At 32.5% G+C, this 25,557-nt stretch overlaps 1 protein-coding gene across 2 annotated transcripts; it reads left to right on the top strand.

The window, feature by feature from the left end:
* LOC126922463 (UNC93-like protein) lies at positions 1 to 25,088 on the top strand. 2 transcript variants are annotated; one of them, XM_050735019.1, is made up of 7 exons: positions 1 to 154; positions 9,104 to 9,788; positions 15,929 to 16,215; positions 21,200 to 21,425; positions 23,109 to 23,268; positions 23,336 to 23,603; positions 24,031 to 25,088. In XM_050735019.1, exons 2-7 carry the CDS (start codon positions 9,523 to 9,525, stop codon positions 24,300 to 24,302), a joined length of 1,479 nt encoding a protein of 492 aa, XP_050590976.1. In that variant the 5' UTR covers positions 1 to 154; positions 9,104 to 9,522; the 3' UTR covers positions 24,303 to 25,088. The 2 variants fall into 2 exon arrangements, with proteins under 2 accessions (XP_050590976.1, XP_050590977.1); XM_050735020.1 differs by lacking the exon at positions 1 to 154 and adding an exon at positions 8,062 to 8,187.
* Positions 25,089 to 25,557: the final 469 nt, after the last annotated feature.

Genomic DNA, 25,557 nt, shown 5'->3' with positions numbered 1-25,557 from the left:
TTTCGTGTTCGATCAGTGTTATTTCACTCGTTGCGCACCTGCGAGCGATTTGCGGCGCGATTTCAGATAAAAGAGAGGAAAAATAGAGCACGTTGATGTGGTAGAGATGTATCAAGGGTTTAAAGAAAAAATGGTCATCGATTCAACTTCAAAGGTAAGATATATAGAGTAATTATTGACAAAATAAAGTTTGTTTCTAACATTAGAACGATTAAACTTGTCAAAATGACAGATTTCGGATTCTTTGTTTTAGCGATTACTAAAAATATTAATCATAAATTTTTATCAAAATTAATGTCGACTTTAATTGAACTTTCATTGAATCCACTTTATTTTTACTATACAACTCTTTATTATAATTATGTATGCATAATATATATTTTAATGTAAAATTATGTAAGCTAGATTTCGTGCTAGAAACATTTGTTTAAATTTTTTTAAAGTGTTGAAGTGTAATAATACTTGCTAACTTTTGTAGTAAAATAATACGATGAATCACTTTTAAAAATGCGTATATTATTTAACTTAACTCATTAAATTTGTTTTAATATCGCAATTATATCCTACTTAACGTGAAATTATGAGATTGCAATTATAAGTTATAAAATTAAAAAAGAACATGCAATGTACAAATTGTTATCTAGTCAATCCAGCAATATTACAAGTATTATAGTACGAACTAGTCCAACCGTTGCATCTCTACTCAAATTATCCTCTTCCAAGCAAAATCCTCAAAAGTAAAGCAAAGCGAAACAAACATCGCGGACCCTACATATCCATGACTAAAATTATTAAATTACGTTTTGATGGGAACGAAACTCAGTCTCTCTGATGTGGGTTTATATCCTAATAATCCGAAATGCAATATTTTTCGTGATTTGCAATTAAATAGTTAGCATTGCTTTCAGTTAACAATTTTATTCAATTCTATGCTTAATTGCAAGAAATATTAAAATTGTCTGTTATTGCTACCTACGAAATCCTTTCTCTTCTGAATGAAACCAACTAAGCCTCAGATTTAATTAATTCGTAATTGATAAAGTAGTATTTTAACTCTACTGAATATAGCATCGTAAACTTTTGTAGTACCCTTTTAATATAATTTATGAACCATAGTTATAACATCATAATATTATTTATTGCAATTATTTTATAATTGGCAAAAATAAGGAAGGCAGACCTGAATTGTATTTTTCTTATATTTTAAGCGAAATGCTGGTATATGTACTGTAATTATTTTGTAATTAACAGGGTACGTTTCCAAATAGCAAACTTGCAACGTACGTATGAATTTTTTCTTTTGTTTTCCTCTAATCAAAATAATTAATTTGTAATTAACAAAACATACATTCAGACATTAGAAGTAGGAAAATGAAATAATAACGTAAAAGAAAAACTTGAATGTACTTTTTCTCAATGAAATTTAGTAAATTTTATGGTGTAATTATCTCGCAATTAAAAGAGTAGGTATATATGCATATGTATGTTTAAGCGTTAGGAATAGAATGAATTTTTTCTGGATGCGAAATCCGATAGCTTTTGTGATGCAATTATTCTATAATTAGCGAAATATATTGTCAGGCATAAATAACATTAATTCTTATTCTCTGAATTTTAAATATTTAACTATAAATATTTCGTAATTATCATATTACAGGACATGAAAAAAATATGGCGGTTATAGAAAAGATTTTTTATTGTACTGTCATTTTATGATTGAATCTTAATATTTTAATACAAAATAGTTAAAAGTGGAAAAATCTCTTAATTTTCAAAGATGTGACTGCCCAATTTTTGTATAAGTCTAAGATGTAACTATTAAGACCTCATGTATAGAATTTTATTCCTTTTTAAATATTTTCGATATTTTATTATTACGAAGAACATTTTTAAAATTATAAAGAGGGTAGAGAAATAAATGTTGAACATCAAAAACAAAAAATAATACAATTTCAGTAACGAGAGAACTAATTGGCAACATACTGATCTTTAAAACTGTTCTTGTATCAAAAATGGAAAATGTGATTTATTGTTTTCTCTCTCTGAGGTTTCCATATAATGTATTGGCTGTGTATTCGACTGAGTTTCGATTCTGTCACTGAACAAAGTAATTAACCACGTATCTGCTTTACCGTATATGTCATTACTGTGCCCCATTCGGCATTAATTGCGAATTGAAATCCGTGTCAACTTCCAACGATTGCCAATTCGATGGAAAAACGTTGTGATAAACATAGGAGCCACCCGTTTTCCGTTTAGAATAACATCATCCAGTCCTCGAAGGGAAAATTATTGAAAAATTTTCGTGGCAGCGTACTACATGAATTTGTCGCTCGGGAAATATTCTGCCCTCGAGGAAATTTCATCTGACGCGACAGATATCGCCATGCACCTGACGTTTCTGTTTGTAATCCTAGTATCGATCCCAATGTCGTGTCGTTTCTATACAGAATCATGAACAAAACCATAAGAGACACTACGCATTATTCGTTACAAAATTATCCAAGATTTCATAAAGTCAATTGGAATAAATCAACCGTGTAATTATTGTCGATTATGTGTGGTATATAATAATTGGCTAATATTTCCGAAAGCAATTAAGTCTATGAAACGTGATATCGTGTCTGAAGAATGTTAAGTATGTTGATGTAAGAAAAATATAATTACACGATTCTACTAGATCGTATGGTGTGAAGAATGTAGACGTGGATGACTGTTCCAGGACATCCTAATTAATTTATGTGATAGTAATTGGGTTGTCCTATATGTAATATGGAAACTTGAAAATATTGTACACAGTGTGGTTTAATTGCAAAATTATGAAGAGAAGCCAAAATTTCAATTTCCTTTTTCTAAAATTCCACTGCATCTACAATAGCTTTCAACTCTCCGAGAAATCACATTACTTACAGGATGGCTCAAACGCTACAGACTTATGATTTAAAAAAGGCGTGACGTTTGGCGTGAAAGAACGTCGAAATCCTGCGAAATTCCAGCTTACACGAAATACATCTCGTGGCACGAATGTAAATCACTGTTTACTGTTAATTAAAACCTCGAATTTCGAGGATCGCCGACTCCTGGATTAAAGCATAAATTTAGTACGGTTACAGAAGCTGGTGCGCGTTGTTTCTGTGGCGATTCGTTCGGATTACAATTTCGAAATATTACGAGGCAGAAATAGTCCGGAGTTTGAAATAAATCTGAATGTTAAGTCGTACTCTCGTAGGAATAATGTGGTAATCGATCGATAAATTAACTCCAACTCTAACGACTATGATTCCTGTTTTAATGCCGCGGCGTTTTACTCAGCGGCAACTAGTTGATCTCTTTCCGATGGATTTTTTACATTCCTCTATTGAAATCGAAAGGATAGTAAGAATGATTTTATAACGATTTAAATAATTGAAGATTACGGGAAAAATGTGATGAATGCATTCTTGTTGATCTCTTTATTTTTGTTTTACTTAATAATTAAGTAGAAAAGTGATATGATATAATTGAAAATAAAAAACCTGTTGGGCTTGAAGATGTAAGTCTAAAACTAGCTGATGAGATGACGAATTTTTATGAAAGCCAAATGTGTACATATATAGTGTAATTATACAGATCGTTTAATATTATTACAAGCAAAACATTGAAAATTTTAGTGAGTATGAAAAACTGCATGATTGAGGCAGCATATTACATATGTAGATAAATTCTCCAATTTTATACAATATACCATTCAGACAGTAATACGTTATATTTTATAATAAGAAATATATATATATATATATATTTATATATAAATATAGAGATATAAAAAATATAAAGCAATGAAGAAAGACGTATCTCAATATTTGATGAATAACAGAAAAATTGAAGAAAGAGACAATTTTTGTAGCATAGGATTGATCGAATAAATTTACTGAGTTTTAGAACTGCTTCTTGATAAAAAAAATTCAAAATCTGATTTACCATATTTTTAAAGTACAATCACTTGGCGTCGCCATCAATACATTCGTCGTCTAACTTCGTATGTGCTTATTAAAGTTGTTATAGCCGGCGCCAAATATGATAAGTATGCAAATGCATGAAAATGACGCATACAAATTGTATCATGGGACGTCTATCTTGTGAAACACCACTGTTGCTTTTCGAAATTTCCGCTGTAATGAAGACGTAATCGGATCATGAACCGAGTTGCCAATATACTTAATAGCCTTTCTGTTTCCATGGAACCTAGCCATGTTAATTTTCTTGAATTTTCAATAGCAGAACACACATATCCAGGGGCTGTAGATGATGGAGTAGTTTCAACGCGGAAAATTATAAATAATTAGTCAGACCTCTGTGGATAAATCGATTTAGTAACTCGACGTTTCTACTTTTGGGGATTATTTAACGAGACTATTCCTCGAGGGTTCTTTGAGACAATTAATTTAGCAGTTGGAGTTTCTTTATGCGATTAATCCTTCAGTATTTTGTATAAAAGATTGATAATAAAAAAGCATGGTAAGGGAAGAAAAGAAAACAGTTATTAACACTTTTTTTCTTCTTTCGAAAAATGGGTTATAGTGTTTTCTTTTTGCTGTTAATATTAAAGTCAAGAGTATTCGGCTCCCAGTGCTATTAACCCTTAGTGTACTAGGATAGTAGCGATCGATAACCCTTACCTACAGGGGTGCTTAAAGAGCCACATGGTTCTTTTTAATAATGCATTATTTCCTATTATTGTATTTTTCTCATAAGAATGTTCTTGGGAGTCTTTTTGCTATGATAATTACCAATGAAGTCCATTTTCTGTACCACCCTGATTTTTATATCCACTTGTTGTATCTGTGCATTTGTTTAAATAACTGTTGTAAAATCAACTTTTATTATTCTATCAAAGTCTCTCAAACGTATAGGATTTTACACTTCCGCTTAGATTCATTAATACGCCAACAACAATTCTTTTAAACAGGGTAGATATTAAAATCCTTGACCGACTCCACATTTACTCCACGACATACTAATTATAATGTTTAATTAAGGACCAAGCAATGGTTTATCATAATTCAATTTATTGAAATTTTAGAATCTATTTAATATATCTTAAAATTTAGTAAAATTGTAGAATCAAGATGGAAAAGTAATAGCAACAAAAAAAAGGAATACTAACTGAATCTGTGGAGTTTCCTTATATAGCCACAATGTTAAAAACAAACATAATTTAGCAATGTATATTAATCGGAAAATATTACGAGGAGATGTTGCGTTAATGGAACGCTGACCTTTAGTAGATTATTATCAGTCAATAATTTATGGTAATGAAAACTATATTTTTATATCTTCTTCTTGTGGCTTCTCCTTATATCTTTATTCTCAAAGTTGATGAATCAAAGTAATCATTCTAAAATCAACGAAGTTCCTACGTGATTCTACACATACATTAAGAATTATTCCTCTCAAACATTCACAACTCACGCAATCGTTTCACAATCTCCTATACAAATCCATGGTAACCGGTTGCAGCAATTGTAAGGTCGTATGATAGTTAGATAGCTAGCCAAGCGTGTATCAGTGGAATTGAAAATGTATCCAGTTCCAGAACGAACTTCGTGAAAGGAGCAACAAATAAAGATCATCAAGGACGTATTGTTTGTTGAGACAATCGTACGTCTCGATATCAATCATACACAATCATACACAATCGATACTGATCATCTATTTGTGTTTAAGTTCGAAGTGAATGTCGATATTGTCTAACTTCATTTTTTTAAAAAAGTACTGTTAGTCCAAAGTTGCATTGATTCTTAATTTTCGTCATATTAGTCGCGGCTTCAACCTTGACTAATTTTCGATTATATTTGAACAAGGAAACGTGTATTTGTGGCTTTATTTCATGCTACTAGATAAATGTATTTATAGTTTGAGATTTCTGCCGGATTTTTATAGCTGGCCATATATGAAGAAAAATCATTTTTGGAATTTTGCTTATGTACGCTGTACAAAAAGAAATTGTTCAGTTAGTGACGAGTTGGAATATTCCTTTTAATTTTTGATTAGAGTATAGTTTAAAAAATGTAAAAGTACGGAAACAAACTTTTCAACCTTTTTTATTTTCATTGAATTGATTTCAATTTTATTGATTCTTATTTTTTGTTGATTGATAAATTTAAAATATTTTATTTATTTCTATTATTAATTAGATTATTAGGAGAACGCGATAGAACGTTGATAATGCGAACCTTTATTTAAATTATCTATTAATCGATTACAAATGAAAATATCCTATAGTTATGCAATTTTTCTTAAAATCCTTGTTTTTCCTGCAACCGCTAACCTTGAGATTACCATCTTGAGCTGCGTAAATCGTGTAACTTGTCTCAATCGTCCATGTGTCGATATAAATATTCATATTCAGCGGTTTGAATGTTGCAATATCGAAACAGACATATGTGCATTCCTCTTCTCGACATTTATCCTATCCTCGAGATTTCATATTAAAAATTGTTCGTAGCTGAATCGAATATTTTAACATACTTTAAACATCCATTTCATGGAAATTTTATTGCTCTAATATCGATTCTGTTCTCCTAGTTTAATACAAATTTATTGTGTTTTATTCTTGATTTCTGAGTTGGTTGGAATACCAAATAGTATTCATGATATTGCTCATGAAATTTTTATAAAAATTTTGTTAAACGAATTGTTTATGTTTTAATGTCAATTCTGTTGCAATATATTATATTTGTTTACTTAATAGTTGGTAAGTATATGGATTCCTAAATCAGTTTGAATGCTAAATAAAATTCATAATATAGTTTGTGACATTCTAATACAAATTTTGTTAAGCAGCTTGCACTAAGAATCAATTTTAAGTCTTTGTTTTAGGTATACAAAACAAAAACGACAGAGTTGAGGAAACCAATAAGATTTATATATACCAAAAATGACTTATAAAGCACTTCAACTATAGAAAAATATACATTATTTTTCAGCACATTAACAGAATCTTCCACAAAGTGGTGCCACGGTTGTTTTACACGTTTCGTGCCTCTTTCAATAAACTTCATTTCTCTTCCCCCATCTGTGGTACATTTTTCAATGTCTGTACATCGTGCTTTTAACATTCCCCTCTTGATCTCTCTTATCAATCACTGAACGGGAAATTCTACTCCAAAAGCAATCATCAACCAACATCTTATTGAAAATACTTTGAAAGGGTGGGAAAAAGTATCATGTAAACGTCAAAGTGAAGAATGGTGTATTCATCTTGGTTAACTCTCTATCATTCCTCTGTATTCTTAAAGTTTCAGAACTGGAATGCTTTAATAGAATATTATAATTCGAGAATACTTTATTTTTGATACTTTCGAACCTCCAAATATTGATTCCAGTGTTTCATTAAGTTATATAATAACTTATATAATTAATAGATTGTAAATTTGTATGGATTTATAAGAAATTTCAAAATGCAAAGTGCACGCATGTAGAAATATAGAAAGTATCCAAATAAGATTACGAAATAATATATCTACTCAATTATAAAAATGTCTGATAATTAATAATTAATAAGATTTAAAAGTATCGTGCACAAAAAATGTTCATCCCATTTTCTTTACAAATAAATTGTAAAATAGTATATACATAATAAAGTATAAAATAAATAATTTCTACGTTTATTTTATATTTTAAAATAAAATACAGTCAACGAAGTTGGCATAGTTCCCAAATTAACATATCTATCTTTAACTTTTTAATCCTTTAATAAAACCTTAAATCTTAATAAAAGTAAAATCATAAACCCATAATTTCTTGACGTAATACCTCTGATGGACAAGTTAAACTGTTGTGCGTAAGGTACTAATATCATCATAATGATAGAGTGTGACGTGTGTAGTCATACTAATGTCGGATGGAACTTACCTCATAATGAGAGTCATTCGATCATTCACTAAGATAAATTTACTCCTTCGCCATTCACACTAAACATCGCTGTGTCAATAACTTATACTACCCTTCGTGTCTCGACGCATAGCGATATGACGTATAGCCCGTCAATGGAACGTAAACAGGTTGGTTATCTTGCAGGTTAAATCCATTTCATCATGCCAGTGTATCATTATCGATAGATAATGGGATGCTATTGGTCGATAAAATTTACCTTGTCTACGAGACAGGGACGATTGGTCTCGTCTCCATTTATAAACTTCAAATGTAAGATAGATATTTACTCTATTTTACTTTGAGTACTTTATGGGAGGAAAGTCTGTAATATTCTTGTATTAAAAATATTCTAGAAAATAGTATTTAATCATTTTTTGAATTATTAAGGGAACTGAATAAACTCTGCTTTCCATGGGAACCATTATAGTGCCTTATGTATATTTCAAATTATAAAGTTCAAAGGAATCGTTGAACAGAGAAGTAAAATTAGAAATCTCGCAGAATAGTACATTCATAAATTTTCATACTTATTCACTGCTTAAATCTTCTTTTTATTGGAATTTTTAATAAATTTTCATACAGACAGACTTTCAAACTGTAATTAGTTAGAAAAGTTCTGTTTCTCGCTACAAAAATGTTCACATTTATAACTATAAAATATAAAAGAGCCATTGCATAAAGGAATAATATTACATGCAAATATAAAAGAGATTTTATTTAAACTTTCATTAAAGAAAACTTCTGTATTTGAAATTCCTCGGAGATTACTTTCTCCAATTTGAAACTTTCGTATTACGAAAATTAGATTAATTCTGCTTCTCACTACATTACAAAAGTATCTACAGTCATAAGAAACTTATCTAATACAAAAGTGAAATTGAATATTAAATATTCTATCATTCTTTGAATGAGGATAATTTTCCAATTGAAAGATTTTTAACCTCCAGACTGTTATCTGCAATAATAAAATAATCCTATTTTTAAACTCTGTTCGTCTCGTACCAACAAAAGATATAACAAGTTGGCCAAATATCTTCAATACCACAGAATAAATATTATCCAAAATGAATACAAATGGAAGAAAATTATGATGAAATTTATACACGTGTTTTCTAATACAAGAAGCACGATTGCGCTCATCGAAGCTCGTAAACTGCGTTAGAACGATTGTAACTTTTTGTTGCAGGCACCCCAATAAAGGAAACTCACTTTACTAGAGACAGCAATTATGAGATCGAAATTATTTCCCGACCTACCCCAATCATTCGCACGTAATTTTGTGAATATCGCTCGAAGATCGTTACCTAGTGATCAGAGCTAGACTATTGTGTAATACATAATCGTTCGAAGAGGACCATTGATAACGTCGGACCTTCGCAGTGATATCGTGGTAATATTTCAGTCAAGCTGCCAATAAATTTCATCACTCGCCGTCTGATCGTCGGTGTATCGGTCGATACGTGCCGTTTGCTTGTGAAAGACACATTTTTATGCGGCATCGCGCGAACGCTGAACGTGATCCTAAAAACGTGTTCGACGCCAGACATTGGCGGAAGGATTTGTCGCGGTCGTAATTAAAATCGCAGCAGAAACGTGAAACGAATCATGTCATTGGATAAAACGGACACGACAGGACAATTTGTGAAAGTACGATCGGAGAGGACTGGCTTTAAACCTATTGAACGATGGCGTATCACGAGGAACGTTCTGATAATTGGAATCGCGTTTATGGTGAACTTCACGGCATTCATGGGGGCGACGAATTTACAGAGCTCGATTAATGCCGATGGATCGTTGGGTACCTTCACTCTGGCGTCAATTTATGGCAGTCTGATCTTCAGCAATATCTTTCTGCCGACTCTGATTATAAGGTAATGTGGTTCCTTATTTTTTTGATAATCAATTATTACAGGGGATGCTTTTAATAACTGAATATTATAATATATTACATTGATCAAATATATATAATGATTTATATTAATATTCGAACACTATAGAATGCGGGACATTATTATTGTATGCATTCGTTTATAATAGTTAACTAGTTAATTGATTTTTAATATATTAAAACAAATATCGAAGTTGGCAAAAGCATACGTTTTAATATATTATTTACTGTATATACTTTTTAAATGAACAGCGATAAGTTAAATAATGCTTAAGTTTCATAGAATATCCGAATATTAATTATGAATCACTGTAAGTATATTAAAAAAAGAGAAAAGATGATAGCGGATTTTTATGCATTTATAGGAAATTTAAAGTAATATACAGCATGCACATAATGTAAAGAAATATATATGTGTCGAGTTCACATTATGATTAGGGTTAGGGGCGTGAAACGAATCTTCATTTGGATTAGACATTGTTGTTATGCAATAGAGAAGATATTTGCTAGTATAAATATGATTATTACAAAATTTGACAAATAACCGTGGTAATTAGATACTCGAGATGCTAATGTAGGATCGTGACTTTAATTAGTTTATTAATGATAAGTAGATTTAACAGGTGTTAATTGAACAGAAAATAATGTTCGTTAAACATGAACTAATCGCAGCAAACGTATAATAATCAACACAACTAAGTAATTAATCAACGACTCTCATCAACGCAATCCGCACTCTTTGAAATCTCAATTTCTACTGTTGTTAATTCGTTTATTGTCCCCTAACAACCCGTTGTTTTTTATCTTAGCCTCACTACATACACGCTCAGCAACCGCTTGTTTATAATCCGCACAACACCCCCCAGACCCCATGATACTACATTCGGCCATACCTAACAATCACATCTGCCCTCTCATCACTAATTTCACCCACATCACTAACTTTAACAACGTCCCACCATTCCATGTGATCAGCCGCTGTGGAGATTGTTCCTGGTCCTTCGTGCTCACTCTCTCGTTGCAGCACGTAACGGTCATTCCACGAGACTTTCACCACGCGATACGGCCCAAGAAACTTCGACTGCAACTTTAGTCCCGGACCACCCTGCGTCTTCTCGATCTTCACTAGATCCCCCTTCTTGTATGTTGTCGCCTTCTTGCACCTCTTGTTAAACATCCTTCGCGAACAAGAGATCAGATTGATATCTTGTATTCGCATTACCTCAAATTTTCTTGTAGCCTCCACATTCTTGCTTTTCATTCGCTTCTTAGATCTCGCGCTAGGCCTTGTTTGTTCGACTCTACAATTCGTACGATACTCTGTACATCCTACGAAAACTTCATCGCAACCGTTCGTGTCGTTTCCACCCGACGCTACCGCGCTTATGTTCGCCACAACCGATTCATCTAACAAATTTTTATTCATGACGACGGTGTCCTCGAGACAAGGACTCGTGACAACTACAACTGCCGTACATTCTCTATTATTCTCCTCGATAAGAACATGAAGAAATCCGTTCCTTTTTTCAACTACGATCGGGTTTGCAAAATCAGATTGAGACTGATCTATTACTTTGTCTTGCTGCATTTCTATATCTATTATAAGCACCTCCGGGAGTAATAGAATCTTTTATCTCTACTTTATGAATAGAAGCATTTCCTTCCTTTATGTTTAATTCAACAGTATTCAAGAAGTCTGTGCCAATTATCAACGAGAGTTGCATCAAGATATCTGAAACTACATGTATCGTTACAACGTACGACTCATAATCTGTCAGAATATTCGTCGAAAATTCTCCGAGTGTACAATTTCTTTCGAACCCGATACCGCGAAATTCGACAATTTTCTGACTTAATCTGAGCGCCCCAATTTTCACATACTGATCCGCTCGCATTAAAGTTAGTTCGCTACCGGTATCTATCAGCGCGCTCAATTCGAAATTTCCGATCTTAACGTCTTTACCACGCTTCGTCTGCAACGATTGTCACGCACTAGAAACAACTTTATGGGACTCGCTCAGGTTGTCGCACTTCGATGCGATGTGTCCGTACCCTCTACACTTAAAGCACTTAGGTCCCCTCGACCTATTCGGACACTCTGCACACACGTGTTCTTCGTTATCGCAATTGTAAAATCTTGTCTTTTTCACTGCATCTCCGGATTGACTGTGCTTCTTGTTGTTGTCGATCTTGGCCGGCTCCGCAATCGACTTTGTTCTACGACACCTCTGTTCCTCGTACATGATTAATCTCTTCCTTACGCCTTGATTGATATAGCGCCGTACGGTATAGACTTATTGCTCTCCTCGTCTATTATCCCGTTTACAATGTATTTCCACTTTTGCTTCTTCTTCCATACCGACATGACTAGCTATTTCATATAAGCACACATATAAGCCAAGCATGCCTCGTCGCTTCTCTTTTTCGTTTCTCTAAGTCTCTGATGTACTTGCCGACTATTAATCTTTTTAGAGAATTCTTTAATCAGCCCTCTCTTCAGTTCATGCCAAGTCCTAGCATGGCACTCGAAACTCGCAAATATTCTCGCTGATCTTTTCAGCAGTCTCTTCGTATAAATCGCCCTCTGTCCTTCTAACCACATGCACATGTCTGCGATTTCTTCGAACGACTCGAACCATCGCTCAACATTTTCGCTTTTATCACCACTAGACGACTCTAATGCGTCTTTAACATCCTCAAAGTTCAATGTCGAACCAACGCATGCCTTTTGATTGCATTCTTCTGATTTATGATGGTTAAGGACATTTCGAAAATATTATCATATATTATAATGTCAATTCTGCTGTCGACTTCTAGAAAATTTCGTAAATTTATCATGTAATTTTGAAAGCAATATATTTCAAAATCTAGCAGCCCATTTGTCATTCCCAATATATACATATCAATCACCAAATGATGTTCAAATTAAAAAATTTGCGGGAGTATGCTTTTTCTTGTATCTAATAATTTATTAGAAACTCAATGAAAAATCATCTGAAATAATTCAGTATAGATCACAGATTAACAATAAAAAGTCTACAAAGATATGTATGTCACAGATATTACAATTTTCAAATTTATTGGAAACTTTTAGTAGAAATTATCTTGGAAAACTCGATAAAAATCTCAGATCGGCACTACAAAATTTACAAAGATCTCTTTCATTCTACGCAGAATATTCCATCATAATTCCCAAGAACGAAACCATTCTTAACCCACTTTGAAGACAGTTTTGTAACTAAATCTCCAACAGATACCACGATTCTCTCAACATTTAAAGTTTCTTCGACAGAAGACTTTAAATCAATAAAGGTGTCTATGTAGAAACTTAACCCAAACCGTGACATAATTAAAAATTATCGATCAACGAAGTTACAAGAAGATATTGCATCGTCTCAAATTCAATCTCGTAATTTTTCGTGGCAATAACAATTTCTAATAACAACCTCGAAGGGTCGTGAAACATTCACCAGATGTTCCATTGCGGTGACTGTAATTTCATAACCGAATTTGGTGAATTATATAAAGTAGCTTGTTTGTATCACTAAGAATTGTATCACTTTTGAAATAGAATAGATGCGTATGTCTTAGCGTTACAGCATAGTTAAGAGACGTTGCGAATAGTAGCGGCGTTGTTCTGCTTTTCACTTCGGCGTTGTCCGAGCGCACATAACTCACTTACTTTAAAAGGATCAAGAGTAGCGACTAAAGGGCTTTCATCCTTTGTGTTTTCTAATGTGCCGCATTGTATTGCGTTTGTAGGTTCGATTAAAGTGGTAGAACTGCATAAAATGAAATTGTGTATGTTGCTAATTCGTAAACTAAGAAAAGAAGTGGTTTATATTCCTTCCTTTTCTTCTCTTTTTATGTGAGAAAAAAATGGAGAAATTGTGTCCAGACTGGGATTCATGTCCGATGATTTTAAAAGCTCAGAAGAATTCAAGAATCTTGTCGTCGATTGCGATTTATGAGACGCCGACGATTTTCTTCGTGAGACTGCTTCCGGTTACAGCATGGAAGTAGTAAAGTTTATTATCGAATTTTATCGCCCATGAAATTCTCACCCTTACTCAGTATCACCATCTATCTTCAGAATCGCTTCGGGTAATCTGGCTTGTGCGCCAAAAATGTATGTTTTAATATTCCTATAAATTTTTCTTTCAGTATTAAGTAAAGTTTGTAGAGTAAAGAATAAAAGTGTTTATAGCCATCAATCTTTCTTATAAAATCTTTGTGAATTTAAAAAATTTTCTGAAGACATCTTTTATTTAATTCTTCTCGTAATATATAAAAAATTATTAATGTATCAGCCACTCAGAAACCAAACTAATCAACTCTATTCTTGTTAATTCCTTAATTTCGTTATTCGAATACACCACTAATGTTCAATTTCCAAGAAACAAATGATTTAATTTCTTAGGTTTCATCTATTGCAAAAAGATGAGACAAATAATAAGAAATTTTAAGGTAATTTCGAAAAATAACGTTTATAACATTACTTTTCTGTACTTCTGAATGTATGATCTGAGCCTCTGAACGGCTCGTATATCAAAAAGATAACTACAAAATATAAAATGTTGTTTATCATTGCAACCATGCCATGTTAATATGATCCCTTACAGCCAACAAGCGATATCCATCGAAATAAAAAAATCAACAGAACTTATTATCAAGCTTTTTCTTTCTGATCTTCAATTTTGTATCATTTGCGTCATATCTGTAGTAAACGTCAAATACGCTCTTCGAATTAATTCTTAATCCTATTTGACAATCCGATACTCCAACGCGTTTATTTATTGTTATATGATAAAAAAAAGAAGTCAATTACCTATACAATGAACTGTGGCGGCAATCGACAAGCCAAATACCACCACTCGACACTAACTAGTGTCGGACGACGGCAGCGCAGTGTTTAGCGCCTCTTGTTTTCGCGACCAGGTTTTCAGAACAGAGATGGAAAGAAAAAAAAACAATATCGTACATAAGCACCGCTTTACAGAGACTTAAATTTAAGTTACAAGTGTAAACCTAAAAAAAAAAATGTAATATTGCATGGCTATGTCGTACCGTCGCGTATCGGTACTTTTGCCTGAACCACCTCACAACCGAATTCATTGTTCATAATGGAAAATACACATATGTAATACACAAATACTGATAAAAATAAACACTATAAAAAAAAGTGGTTAGCGTCTTAGGTTACGAACGTTCGGAAACCCGGGTTCGAATCCCGGCGACCGGAGTTCGATTTTTCTTCCACGCATCAAAAAAAAACGGAGGAAAAATCAGCAGTATCCCAGCAGCGACATCTACACAACTACAACTATCACGGACAACACAAACCACCTCAGAACAAATAGATATATACTGCTCTTCAAGATTTTGCCACCTTGTCAATGAACCAATTAATTTTATAAATCTTCGCAAACTTTCCATGAAAGCTTGAAAAAACTGATTGAGATACATTTTTAACTTTCAAACTAGTTATAGTATAGAATTATGTAAATTATAATTGTATATTCTGAATTAAAAGCGGTACTAGTGGACTGCATATATTTTTAAGATCACTTACAAAAACTTTAAAGATAAATATATGTAAAGAGCAAAAATTTATTTTTTATTTATTTAATGTATTCACTACAATAATGCAATTGATAAAACAAATTTCTATTGAATTATATTTATAAAACTATGACTTTGCATAAACATCTGCAATTTGACAAGCTTGTACAGTAGAATTCCGTTTGCCACATCAAGAATACAAACAAATTTGTACTTCAGTGATTCGTATAATACGAATTCACTCCTCCTCGTTTCATGATTTCTGGTTTAAATAATAGTTCACATTGGGATAAGAGAGTAATTCAATTTAATACATGCAGAAATTCACTTAATCAGGCAGTAACTAAATTTTCCGTGTCAGTAGACGTACTTCAGTTAAATGGAATTCCACCGTACCATTCTGTCGAACTTTCTACGCGGTTCAACTTGTTAAACTGAACACACTACTCGAGTACTTTGAAACACGAAAACGTTACAAAGAACATTTGATCACCTGAGAGGTTGAAAGCACAGTAGACAAACGTAGAAACAATCTTATCTCCGCTTCGTATCTCTTTACAGCTGGCTGGGCTGTAAATGGACCATATCATTGTCCATTCTGACTTACGTGCCGTTTATGGCTGCACAATTCTACCCAAAATTCTACACCATGATACCAGCCGGGTTGATGGTTGGTATCGGTGCAGGGCCACTCTGGTGCGCCAAATGCACTTATTTAACGGTCGTCGCAGAAGCATACACCACTCTATCGAATGTGGCCCAGGATGTCCTCGTCACGAGATTCTTCGGTCTGTTCTTCATGTTTTACCAGATGGCACAAGTCTGGGGGAATCTTATATCTTCGGCAGGTGCGTATAATTGTAATGTTTCTTGGCAAGAGGTAAGATTTGAATCTGCGCCTTTACGCGTCAAGTTGCTTGGCGTTGAAGACCGAGAGATAAAACAAGAACGTTTTCCACATAAACCATAGAATGTGTATGCATGAAACGGCTGAAGAGGGTATTCAAACTCTCCTAAAAACTTTTTATGTATGTGTATGCGTCATACAAAACATTTTAAAATGTCACTAGCAGCATGTACGCTGAGCATAGCAAACGAGACACGACTATCGCGATTGTACATATTGGTAAAATTTGAACTCGATTTGAAAATGTATACAGAAGTTAGAATATATTTATTGGAAGCATACACTTTTGCAAAGATCACTGAGATGTTTGAACAGTCAATTTATTATTCACTGTATTAACTAGCCACAATATATAAGTGAAACCATTTTTAGTACTAATTATAAGTTTAAAACTATTATGCTGTATACTAATTTATTCGTTAAATGTACGTTCGTAATAAATACCTTATAACTTATAGGTATATATATTTTCGGATCGACTTCAAATGTAACTGTCATAATCTCGATAGTAGTGTCTCATTAGAATGCTAACGAAATGTTAAAAGGTTTTATGTGATGCACATAATATATTGATAAAAAGTTATAAAGTAACTGTTCAAACACTTTTTGAGCCACTATACATAAATAAAATATTCAAAATGATATATGTATTCATTACAATAATGCAATGGATAAAACAAGTTTCTATTGGATGATATTTATAAAAATACGAATTTGCATAAACATACGCGACCTAATAAACTTCCACAATAGAACTCATATATGAAAATATGGAAGGTTTGGTAGAGTAATAGTTTTCTGCAAGAGCAATTTTTTTGCTTTACAAGAATATTGGTCTGTTTAATCGTTTCCATCAAATTATTTTACGTTTATTATATTAATAATTCCTAGCATGTTCCTATTATAATATTTACGGCCCTTCGAGTATCAATCGTGGTTTCATTAGCATGTCACGCATTGTTCCGACGTTTCATGAACATTTCTGCTCATTTCTTCAGGGCAAGCCTAAAAAATTTTGCGAAACAAGGAACTACAAACATGTCATTTAATCTATTATTTTGTATCAGATTCGAAAAATTCTTTCGAAGTTTCATATACGTAAATATCTAATAATCTGGATTTCTATGATGCCATTTATGATAGTTTAAATTGGAGCGGAGAGCATTCATAGGAAAAGTTTTATTTCGCTTAAGGGATGTCATTAGCGACTCTAAGCCCTTCTGGTTAGCCACGGAAACGCTTTGACATAAAGACAGATGTAATTTTTTTCTTTCCTTCGCTACTAACGCCAGCAGCCCATCAGTTCATACGTGCGTCCCCCCTTCGAATGTTCGTTACGTGTAAAAAAATGAAGTAACTTTAATTGCAATGAAATTTGCTGTAACTGTTCGGCCGTTCAAATTCGAAACGGAACTTTAATTCGCAACTTCATTAACGGGGTAAAACGATAGAGCTATTCAGATATGAGCAATAAAACAACCAAATAAAATAAACGTAAAGCTTTCTGACTCTCTTTCGTGTGAAAAAAAAACAGAGCTATTCAGATATGAGCAATAAAACAACCAAATAAAATAAACGTAAAGCTTTCTGACTCTCTTTCGTGTGAAAAAAAAAACAGGAAGAAAAGAACTGAGCTGGATTTTAATACTGATTGATTAGCCAAACTGCCTGTTTGTAATGTTACTTTTTGCTGATTTGAATGTTAGTTTGCTTTTTTGAACGGAACAAGCTGTGAATCGCAAGAGTAACGTGTCACGTGCATCGTATAATGTCGCCGATAAAACCGTTCGCTTAAAAGCGATTTGAAGCTGAACCCGTTGAGCCGAAGATTATTTCGAATCTCCAATTTGCGAGGCATACGCCAGAGAACAGCTTGAATTAATCTGCGAGAGCTTGCGCTAAAATTTGTCATTGCCTTCAGACGATCGAACATATGATCAAGCATATGATCGGTTGTCTTTTGACACGTTTTTCAGTTTCAGAGAGTTCTTTGTGCCTTCAAGTACTTTTAGAGAATTATTTTTTGGCGAAATGGACACGTGAATTGCTGATTTCAAAGTCAAAATGTTTGGAATCTTCCTTAACATTTCTCTGTATATATAACTAAATATTAATAAATATATATTATTATAATATAATAATATATAATATAATATATTAAAATGTAATAATTATATATTATAATATATTGTAATATAATAAATATTATATAATATAATATGCAATATAATAAATATTAAAAATAGAGTGAAAACGTTTACTTTGTTTTATAAATTGCTTGGATAGTTCATTTTATAATTTTATAAAGGAAATTCAAATTTTGAATTATGATGTAATGTTCTAACAGAATATAATACACTAATATAACAGGTTATATTCATTACGTGCGTATTTGAAAATGTCATTGTCTCTTATACATGTACATTTTAAAGCAAAATACACAGACACAATCCAACGTTGCGATTTTTGCATTAGAACTACGCTTCCCTTGGAATCCGTTTGTCATCCCTATCTTTTTGGATCTGCACTCAACTGACTGGCAACTTCAACTGAAGAAATTCCTTCTGCGGAGTGTTCCTTTATTCTTTTCAAAGAACATTTACTTTTCGTAACATAGCGTGGTTGGCAACCAGAGACCGAATTTATTCTATCTTATATAAGAATTAAAAAGTTAATAAAATTCAATAAAGATAGAAATCCAAAACCTAGTAACGTAAGAGTTAATCAAAGTTTGATTGATTAATAGCAATTTTAAGATCGAGTCGCAAAAGTTCCAACACAGAGCGTGAACTGCACCATATAAATATTATACAGAAAATAAAATCTCTAAATAAATCAAAGACAACCTGGATACTAGTTTATAGCAGAACTTGACAGCCGATATTCGATAACTTTATTTGAACAGATGTAACACGTCGAGAATTTTATTATTTTCTTTTATTTCTCACAATCGTAAAACCAACAAATAAATGATCGAACGTATAGAAGCGTCGAAAAGCAACTTGCGAGTTCCCTTTTCAGTGACAGAGAACGTATATTGGTTCGCTTCTCGTTCGAGTCCCACGGGAGAACCAGGCTTATTCACGAGCCTTCCAATTCGATACCCGGAAATTCAAGGATACCTAAAAGTTTTAACGTTACGTCCGATACAAAGGCACGCGAAACCCCGGACAAGCTGCACACTAAAGACGAAGAAGTAAGAATTGGCTCATGAACATATTCCAACACTTGTTGGAACCTTCTAAAAATACATTATATGCGCTATGCAAACATTTGAAATTTTCATTATCGCGATTGTATTGGTAAAGTTTAGAACGAATCTGAAAATGTGGGTGAAAGCCACAAAATATTTACTACAATTACGTATTTTATATAAATCACGCAATTATTTAAACAGACAATTATTCGTTATATTAATAAGACTCGATATTTAATGAGATCATTTTTATGTTACATTCATACTAAATATCTGCCTAATTGCAGGTATACTAATATTTTTAAATTAGAAAATCTGAAAAAAAATTGTAAAAATCTTGTAACTTCCATATACATTTTTCAACTAGTTCCAAATTTAAACAATATAATCATGACAATCCTGTCTCGGTACATTGCTAACGAAATTTCAATATGTTTTATATAACACATACAATATGTACAATATAAAAGTTTTCTATAAATATTTATAACATTCATCTGTAGTAAATATCTTGTAATTTCTATGTACATTTCCAGATTGTTTTCAACTTTATCTCTGTTTAATATAATCGTGACAATCGTGTGTCATTAATAGACTGCTGATTTTTATGTATTTTTGGCAAATTTTAAGGTGCAGAAATGCACACGTTGCATATAATATAGAAAAATGAAATATTCATGTATATATATGAGTATGAATATAACATGAATATAATATGAAATATTCAAAGTATTTATTTTAATATTTAGCAGATGAAACAAATTCTTATTCAGGTTCCATTTCTTGAATTATATTCATAAAAATGTGAAAATTTATCAAAATTCGCAATTTTCTCATTAAAGTGGTGACGAAGTTTCGGAATATTTTACATAATATACAGAATGTATACGAAAATTTCTGTGAAATATTGTACGTAAAAAGAAGAAAATGTACAAGAATCGTATAACAAATTCCGAATATTTTATGGAGCTTCGAAAAAAACTGGATGAGTTCTCGTTAGGAAGAATCAAAGGTGCAATGGAAAATGTGTCAGTGGTTTTTCCTGTCCAAGAATGTCGAAGTTTTCCAGCGAGATAAAATATGGCTCATCAACTTACAAAGAGAAAGGATCGAACGAAACGTTACTGAATCCTTCGTGTTTGCAGGATGCAGATTTCAAGGTCATAATTCTAATATCGTAAAACGATTGTCGTCTAGAAACTTTTTCCGCAATTCGTGTGGAAAGAACAGATTCATGATCGTGGAAAACTTTCATTAGGAATGTGGAGAATGGTTAAAACCGATCAATGTTTAAGTATCCTCTAGGGATTTACGTGTTTGCAAGCTTGGTTACTGCTGACCGTAAAGGAGACTGGTGATCTGAATTTTTTCGAAACTAACTCCGGAACTAATCCTGATCGCGAGAATGAGAAATTGGAGAATGTACTAAAATCAATTGGAATAATGGAATAATGGAAAATTAATTAAATAATTTAGAATGAAATTCATACGGCTTAAAATTACAATTTTAAGAAGACATTGAAATTGTATAATAATTATTATATGAATGATAAGAGAATACTTGCGTTGCTATTATGTCATAAATTTTTGTTACTTGATAGTGTGAAATATAATTCTTAGAAATGTTAGAAAGTTATTCTATTGGTGGGCAATTTATCATTTATGTATTTTTGATATTTTCAAATGTAATATATCACGATTTAACGTATTTTTCTCATTGTTTCCACAGTCCTTTCATATGGAATCGACACGATGCCATCGAATATTACACTGAATAGTAGCATTGTGGCGGAGGCGTGTGGTGCCAAATTTTGCGGTGCAACTTCCGATACCGACGACAGTCCGAATTTGGAACGACCTCCAGAGGAAAGAATTCATCTAATCTGCGGCATCTATTTGGGTTGTATGATAGTCGCTTCATTGATTGTGATGTTTGGAGTTGACTCGCTCTCGAGGTAACAATAAAATTATGTTTACTCATTATCCGTTCCATGATCCCTGTTAATTATTAGCATAAACGTAACATTAGGTCATCCCATAAGTTCGTGCCGACTTTTGTGTATACATTTCATGTGTCGATTTATAAACATACGGCGATAAGGGACCAATGCACTTGAAAAATGGGAAGAAGTTGTACAACGAGAGGGGATTACATTTTTTCATGAAACTGAAAGGTATGGAAACAATCTTAACATATATAACCGCTCGAAAAACGAAACGAACTTATGAGATGACCTAATACAATCCTAACTAGTTACCATTTACGTACTAATGAAATTTTCAAGTTCTAAAATTTTTAGACTTAAATTTCCAGATGACAAATTTACAAATTTTGGAAGATTCAACTTCTCAAATTCCAAACTTTTTAAATTTCTAAATTTTTAAGATCAAAAATTTCCGGATCTGCATACTGATAACTTTCTAAACCAAAAATAATTCGACTTTTTAAAATTTCAAATTGACAAATTTTGGAACCGTGTAATCTTCTACGTGTGTCAGATTTTAAGTTTACCATCTCGGACATTTCACGAAACAACTGCAACAGATCTAAACTATTTAAACCTCATAAAAAAATACGATACTCTGATCATGTATGAAGTTTCAATATCTCTATACGTAAATATAATAGGTATCTTCTTTTACTTATGAAAAAATAATTTATCTTACTAAATGTCTGTAGAATACTACCTATAATATTTACAGAATAATTAAATAATTTAAGTTTCACATCTAAATTTAATATTCAATTTTATATTAATAATTTTAAATTTTAGAAAATTTCTGAATATATTACAACTAATAATACTATAGATAATTTAGCTTTGAATATAATAATAAAAAAGAATTGTATATACATTTATATCACATATATATACGGGTTAGTCGTCAATTAACAATAAGATACAAAAATTAACATACATACATGAACGCCAAGAGAAGGCAAAGTAATTCACGATCGAACTTACAATTGGAATGCAATGTATTGTTCGGATTGTCGTAAATTGTTCGTCTATCCTGACGTATTCGGGAATTCGGAATTGATAGCACATTAAGCTGCGGCAGAAGCGCAATATTGTTTCCGTTTGAAAAATTACTGCTGCTAACTTCAGCGATTATTCGAAACTAACGCCTGCTGCAACGTGAGCATTCAAAATTTAAGCTTGCGAGATTTTTCACGATGAAAGAAAATCATTCACATTGGTTGGATCCTTCATTATAAAGCGATTCGTCACAAATATGGTTTAAAAAATAGAGAAAATAGAAATATTTATCTCGTATGTCCTTTGCATTTATTAGTATTGCTGTTCGATTTTAACTGATTTAAAAGGATAATTTCATTCAATTTTCCGTTACTCAGATTGAAATTTCTCTCTTGCTATTTTAAATGAATATTTTGCGCACAGTTGAGATATTAGTAGTACATTATTACGAGATAACTTTCTCTTTAAATTTATTCTCTGAAATGTAGTTTAATTAAAAACATCGTGGTACTGTGACTTTCAATTTAAAGCAAAATAATAATATTATTATTTTGTAAAGAAACAATTTTCTATTTAAAGATATCTTTTAAAATATAAATATTTAATTAAGAATCAAGAATTTAACTATAAAGGCATATAAAACTATATTACTCGTAGGTATGACAGAGGTAGATCAGGATCAGCGACAGGCCAGTCAGGGTTCAAATTGTTGGCTGTGACACTGAAACTATTGAAAGAGAAAAACCAGATCCTTATACTGCCAGTAATAATATTCATAGGAGCGGAGCAAGCATTCTTATTCGCTGATTACAATGCTGTAAGTCCTTCAAGTCCTGTCATGTCTTGCTTAGAAATTTTTTAATACATTCCATTAAATTTTTCAGTCATTCGTCTCATGTGCATGGGGAATCAACAATATCGGTTACGTAATGATCTGTTTCGGTGTGACGAACGCTATAGCTGCTTTAGGTACAGGATCTATAATGAAACTAACAGGAAGAAGGCCTTTGATGATATTCGCTTTTTGTATTCACATGGGAATTTTTACTTTCCTGTTGCGTTGGAAACCCACTCCTGATCAAAATCAAATATTCTTTTTGATGTCTGGATTATGGGGTCTTTGTGACGCTATGTGGCTGGTACAAATAAACGGTGAGCACTAAATAATTGCAAAAGTTTATCCTTCTTTGAAAATATATATTTTCAAAGTATATTCGTATTTTTGTATCTTTATCATTTATCGGTAAAGAGAATTGCATTATATGGTGATACTAGCTGTTGATCAAGCAGAATTTGTACTGAACATTTGATGGCAGTATCTAATATTCTCTACATTATCGACTGGAGGAAATATTAATTCCTTCTGAATCCATATAAAAATATTTTCTTTTCTATAATCTTTTTATAAATTTGGCACTATTTTGCAGTTTCATGCGATATTCACAAAATAGAATGCGATTATTTTTATCCTCTGTCAATACTTGATTATTTGCCATCATCTTAAAATTATTTAATCAATCATGGAAACTGTTTTCTCGTCTTCGATTAATTGGACTAAAAATATCTTTGCAATTTCTAGCTCTATCAGGTTTGCTGTTCCCAGGCAGAGAAGAAGCCGCTTTTTCGAATTTCCGACTGTGGGAGTCCACAGGTTCTGTGATCACATACGTGTACAGTCCTTACCTCTGCACTCAAACGAAGCTGTACTGTCTAATAGCAATCCTCTGTCTTGGAATGATTGGTTACGGTATAATCGAGTGGACTGGGAAAGCCGATAGATCGGTTCCAGAATCGAAACCAGATTTCGAATTGGTGACAAATGGCGAATTGAACGACACGACGAAACTTTGAGTTGACGAGAATAAAATTAATGAATCCTTTCAATTAGAAATATGATCTCTTGTCAGACGTTGCTCTGTATGAACCTCAGTTTTGTTAGTTAGTTTAAAACAATAATTCTCAGGTATAAATGCTTCGTCATGATGTGAATAGAAAACTACAGGAATTTTGTTGATATCTAAAATTATTTTATAATCGAGTCATTGTGTTAAAGAGAGGGCGATGAATTAAAGAAGAAAGAAAAAGAGCTGATTTTACTAGCGATAATTCTTCGGATTATTTTGAAAACGCTCGACAATAGGATTATCGGTGTGAATAATATTATAATTGCGGTATACATATCGTATATATAGAAATCATACACAAATCAGATCGGCATATAAAAAATTATATGTACAAGAAAGAGTTCGGTTGGAGGCGCAGTCAGGACCTTGAAGGTACGATCTTTTGTGTGATTTGTACCATAATATATGTTTTTATTTTATTCTTGTGGACACCTACTAGATTTTACACAGATAGTTCGCTTAACCGCTAAAGATTCTTTTCTCCGTCTCTTCTTCATGTTTTTTTCCTTTTTTTCTTGTCTCTTTAAATACGTAGTTTAATGTTACATCGTGTGTCTAGGTGCTAACATTCAAGCTAAAGCTACGGCTGCTTAATTTAATTGTATACTTAATGTGCTTAATTTCCTTTTCACTGTACGCGTGATGTGTCTCGTGTATGTAGGTATCTCTGTATATTATGTATGTATACATGTATATATGTGTTTGTAAATGTAATAAAGTATGTTATGTCAGATTGTATGTATAATATGTATCTGTGCGAGTGTCTATCTGTATGTATGTATGTATGTATGCATGTATTAACGCGTTTTCCTCTCTCGTAGTATGTTCCGCTTTATGCTCATCGTTTATTGTGCTGTCACGATCAATTGTCCCCCGTCTCTTTTAAATTGCGAAGGCGATGGTATATTACAAGATTATTTGCCGCTTGATGTATATCGCGTGGTCCGTTACGCGGATCTTCTTGAATTTGTCTGAATTTCGTATTAATAAATAATAAACGAATCGCGACGTGGAATCAATTGACCTTGCATCCCTCGTCTGTTTGCGTCGTTCGATTGCTGATTGTATTTGTGGATCGTGTGCTAGCTTAACCCTCGTTTATGTACAATTCAAGTTTTGCAGTTCAGTTATATACTTTATAAAACGTAGTAGGAACTTTGGTTTCGCTGGGCAATGTTTCAAGAGCAGTTTCCTCTTTTTGT

The sequence above is a fragment of the Bombus affinis genome, chromosome 12 (assembly GCF_024516045.1).
Source record: "Bombus affinis isolate iyBomAffi1 chromosome 12, iyBomAffi1.2, whole genome shotgun sequence".
Taxonomy (NCBI): domain Eukaryota; kingdom Metazoa; phylum Arthropoda; class Insecta; order Hymenoptera; family Apidae; genus Bombus; species Bombus affinis.
This window is presented reverse-complemented; position numbering and strand designations above follow the sequence as displayed.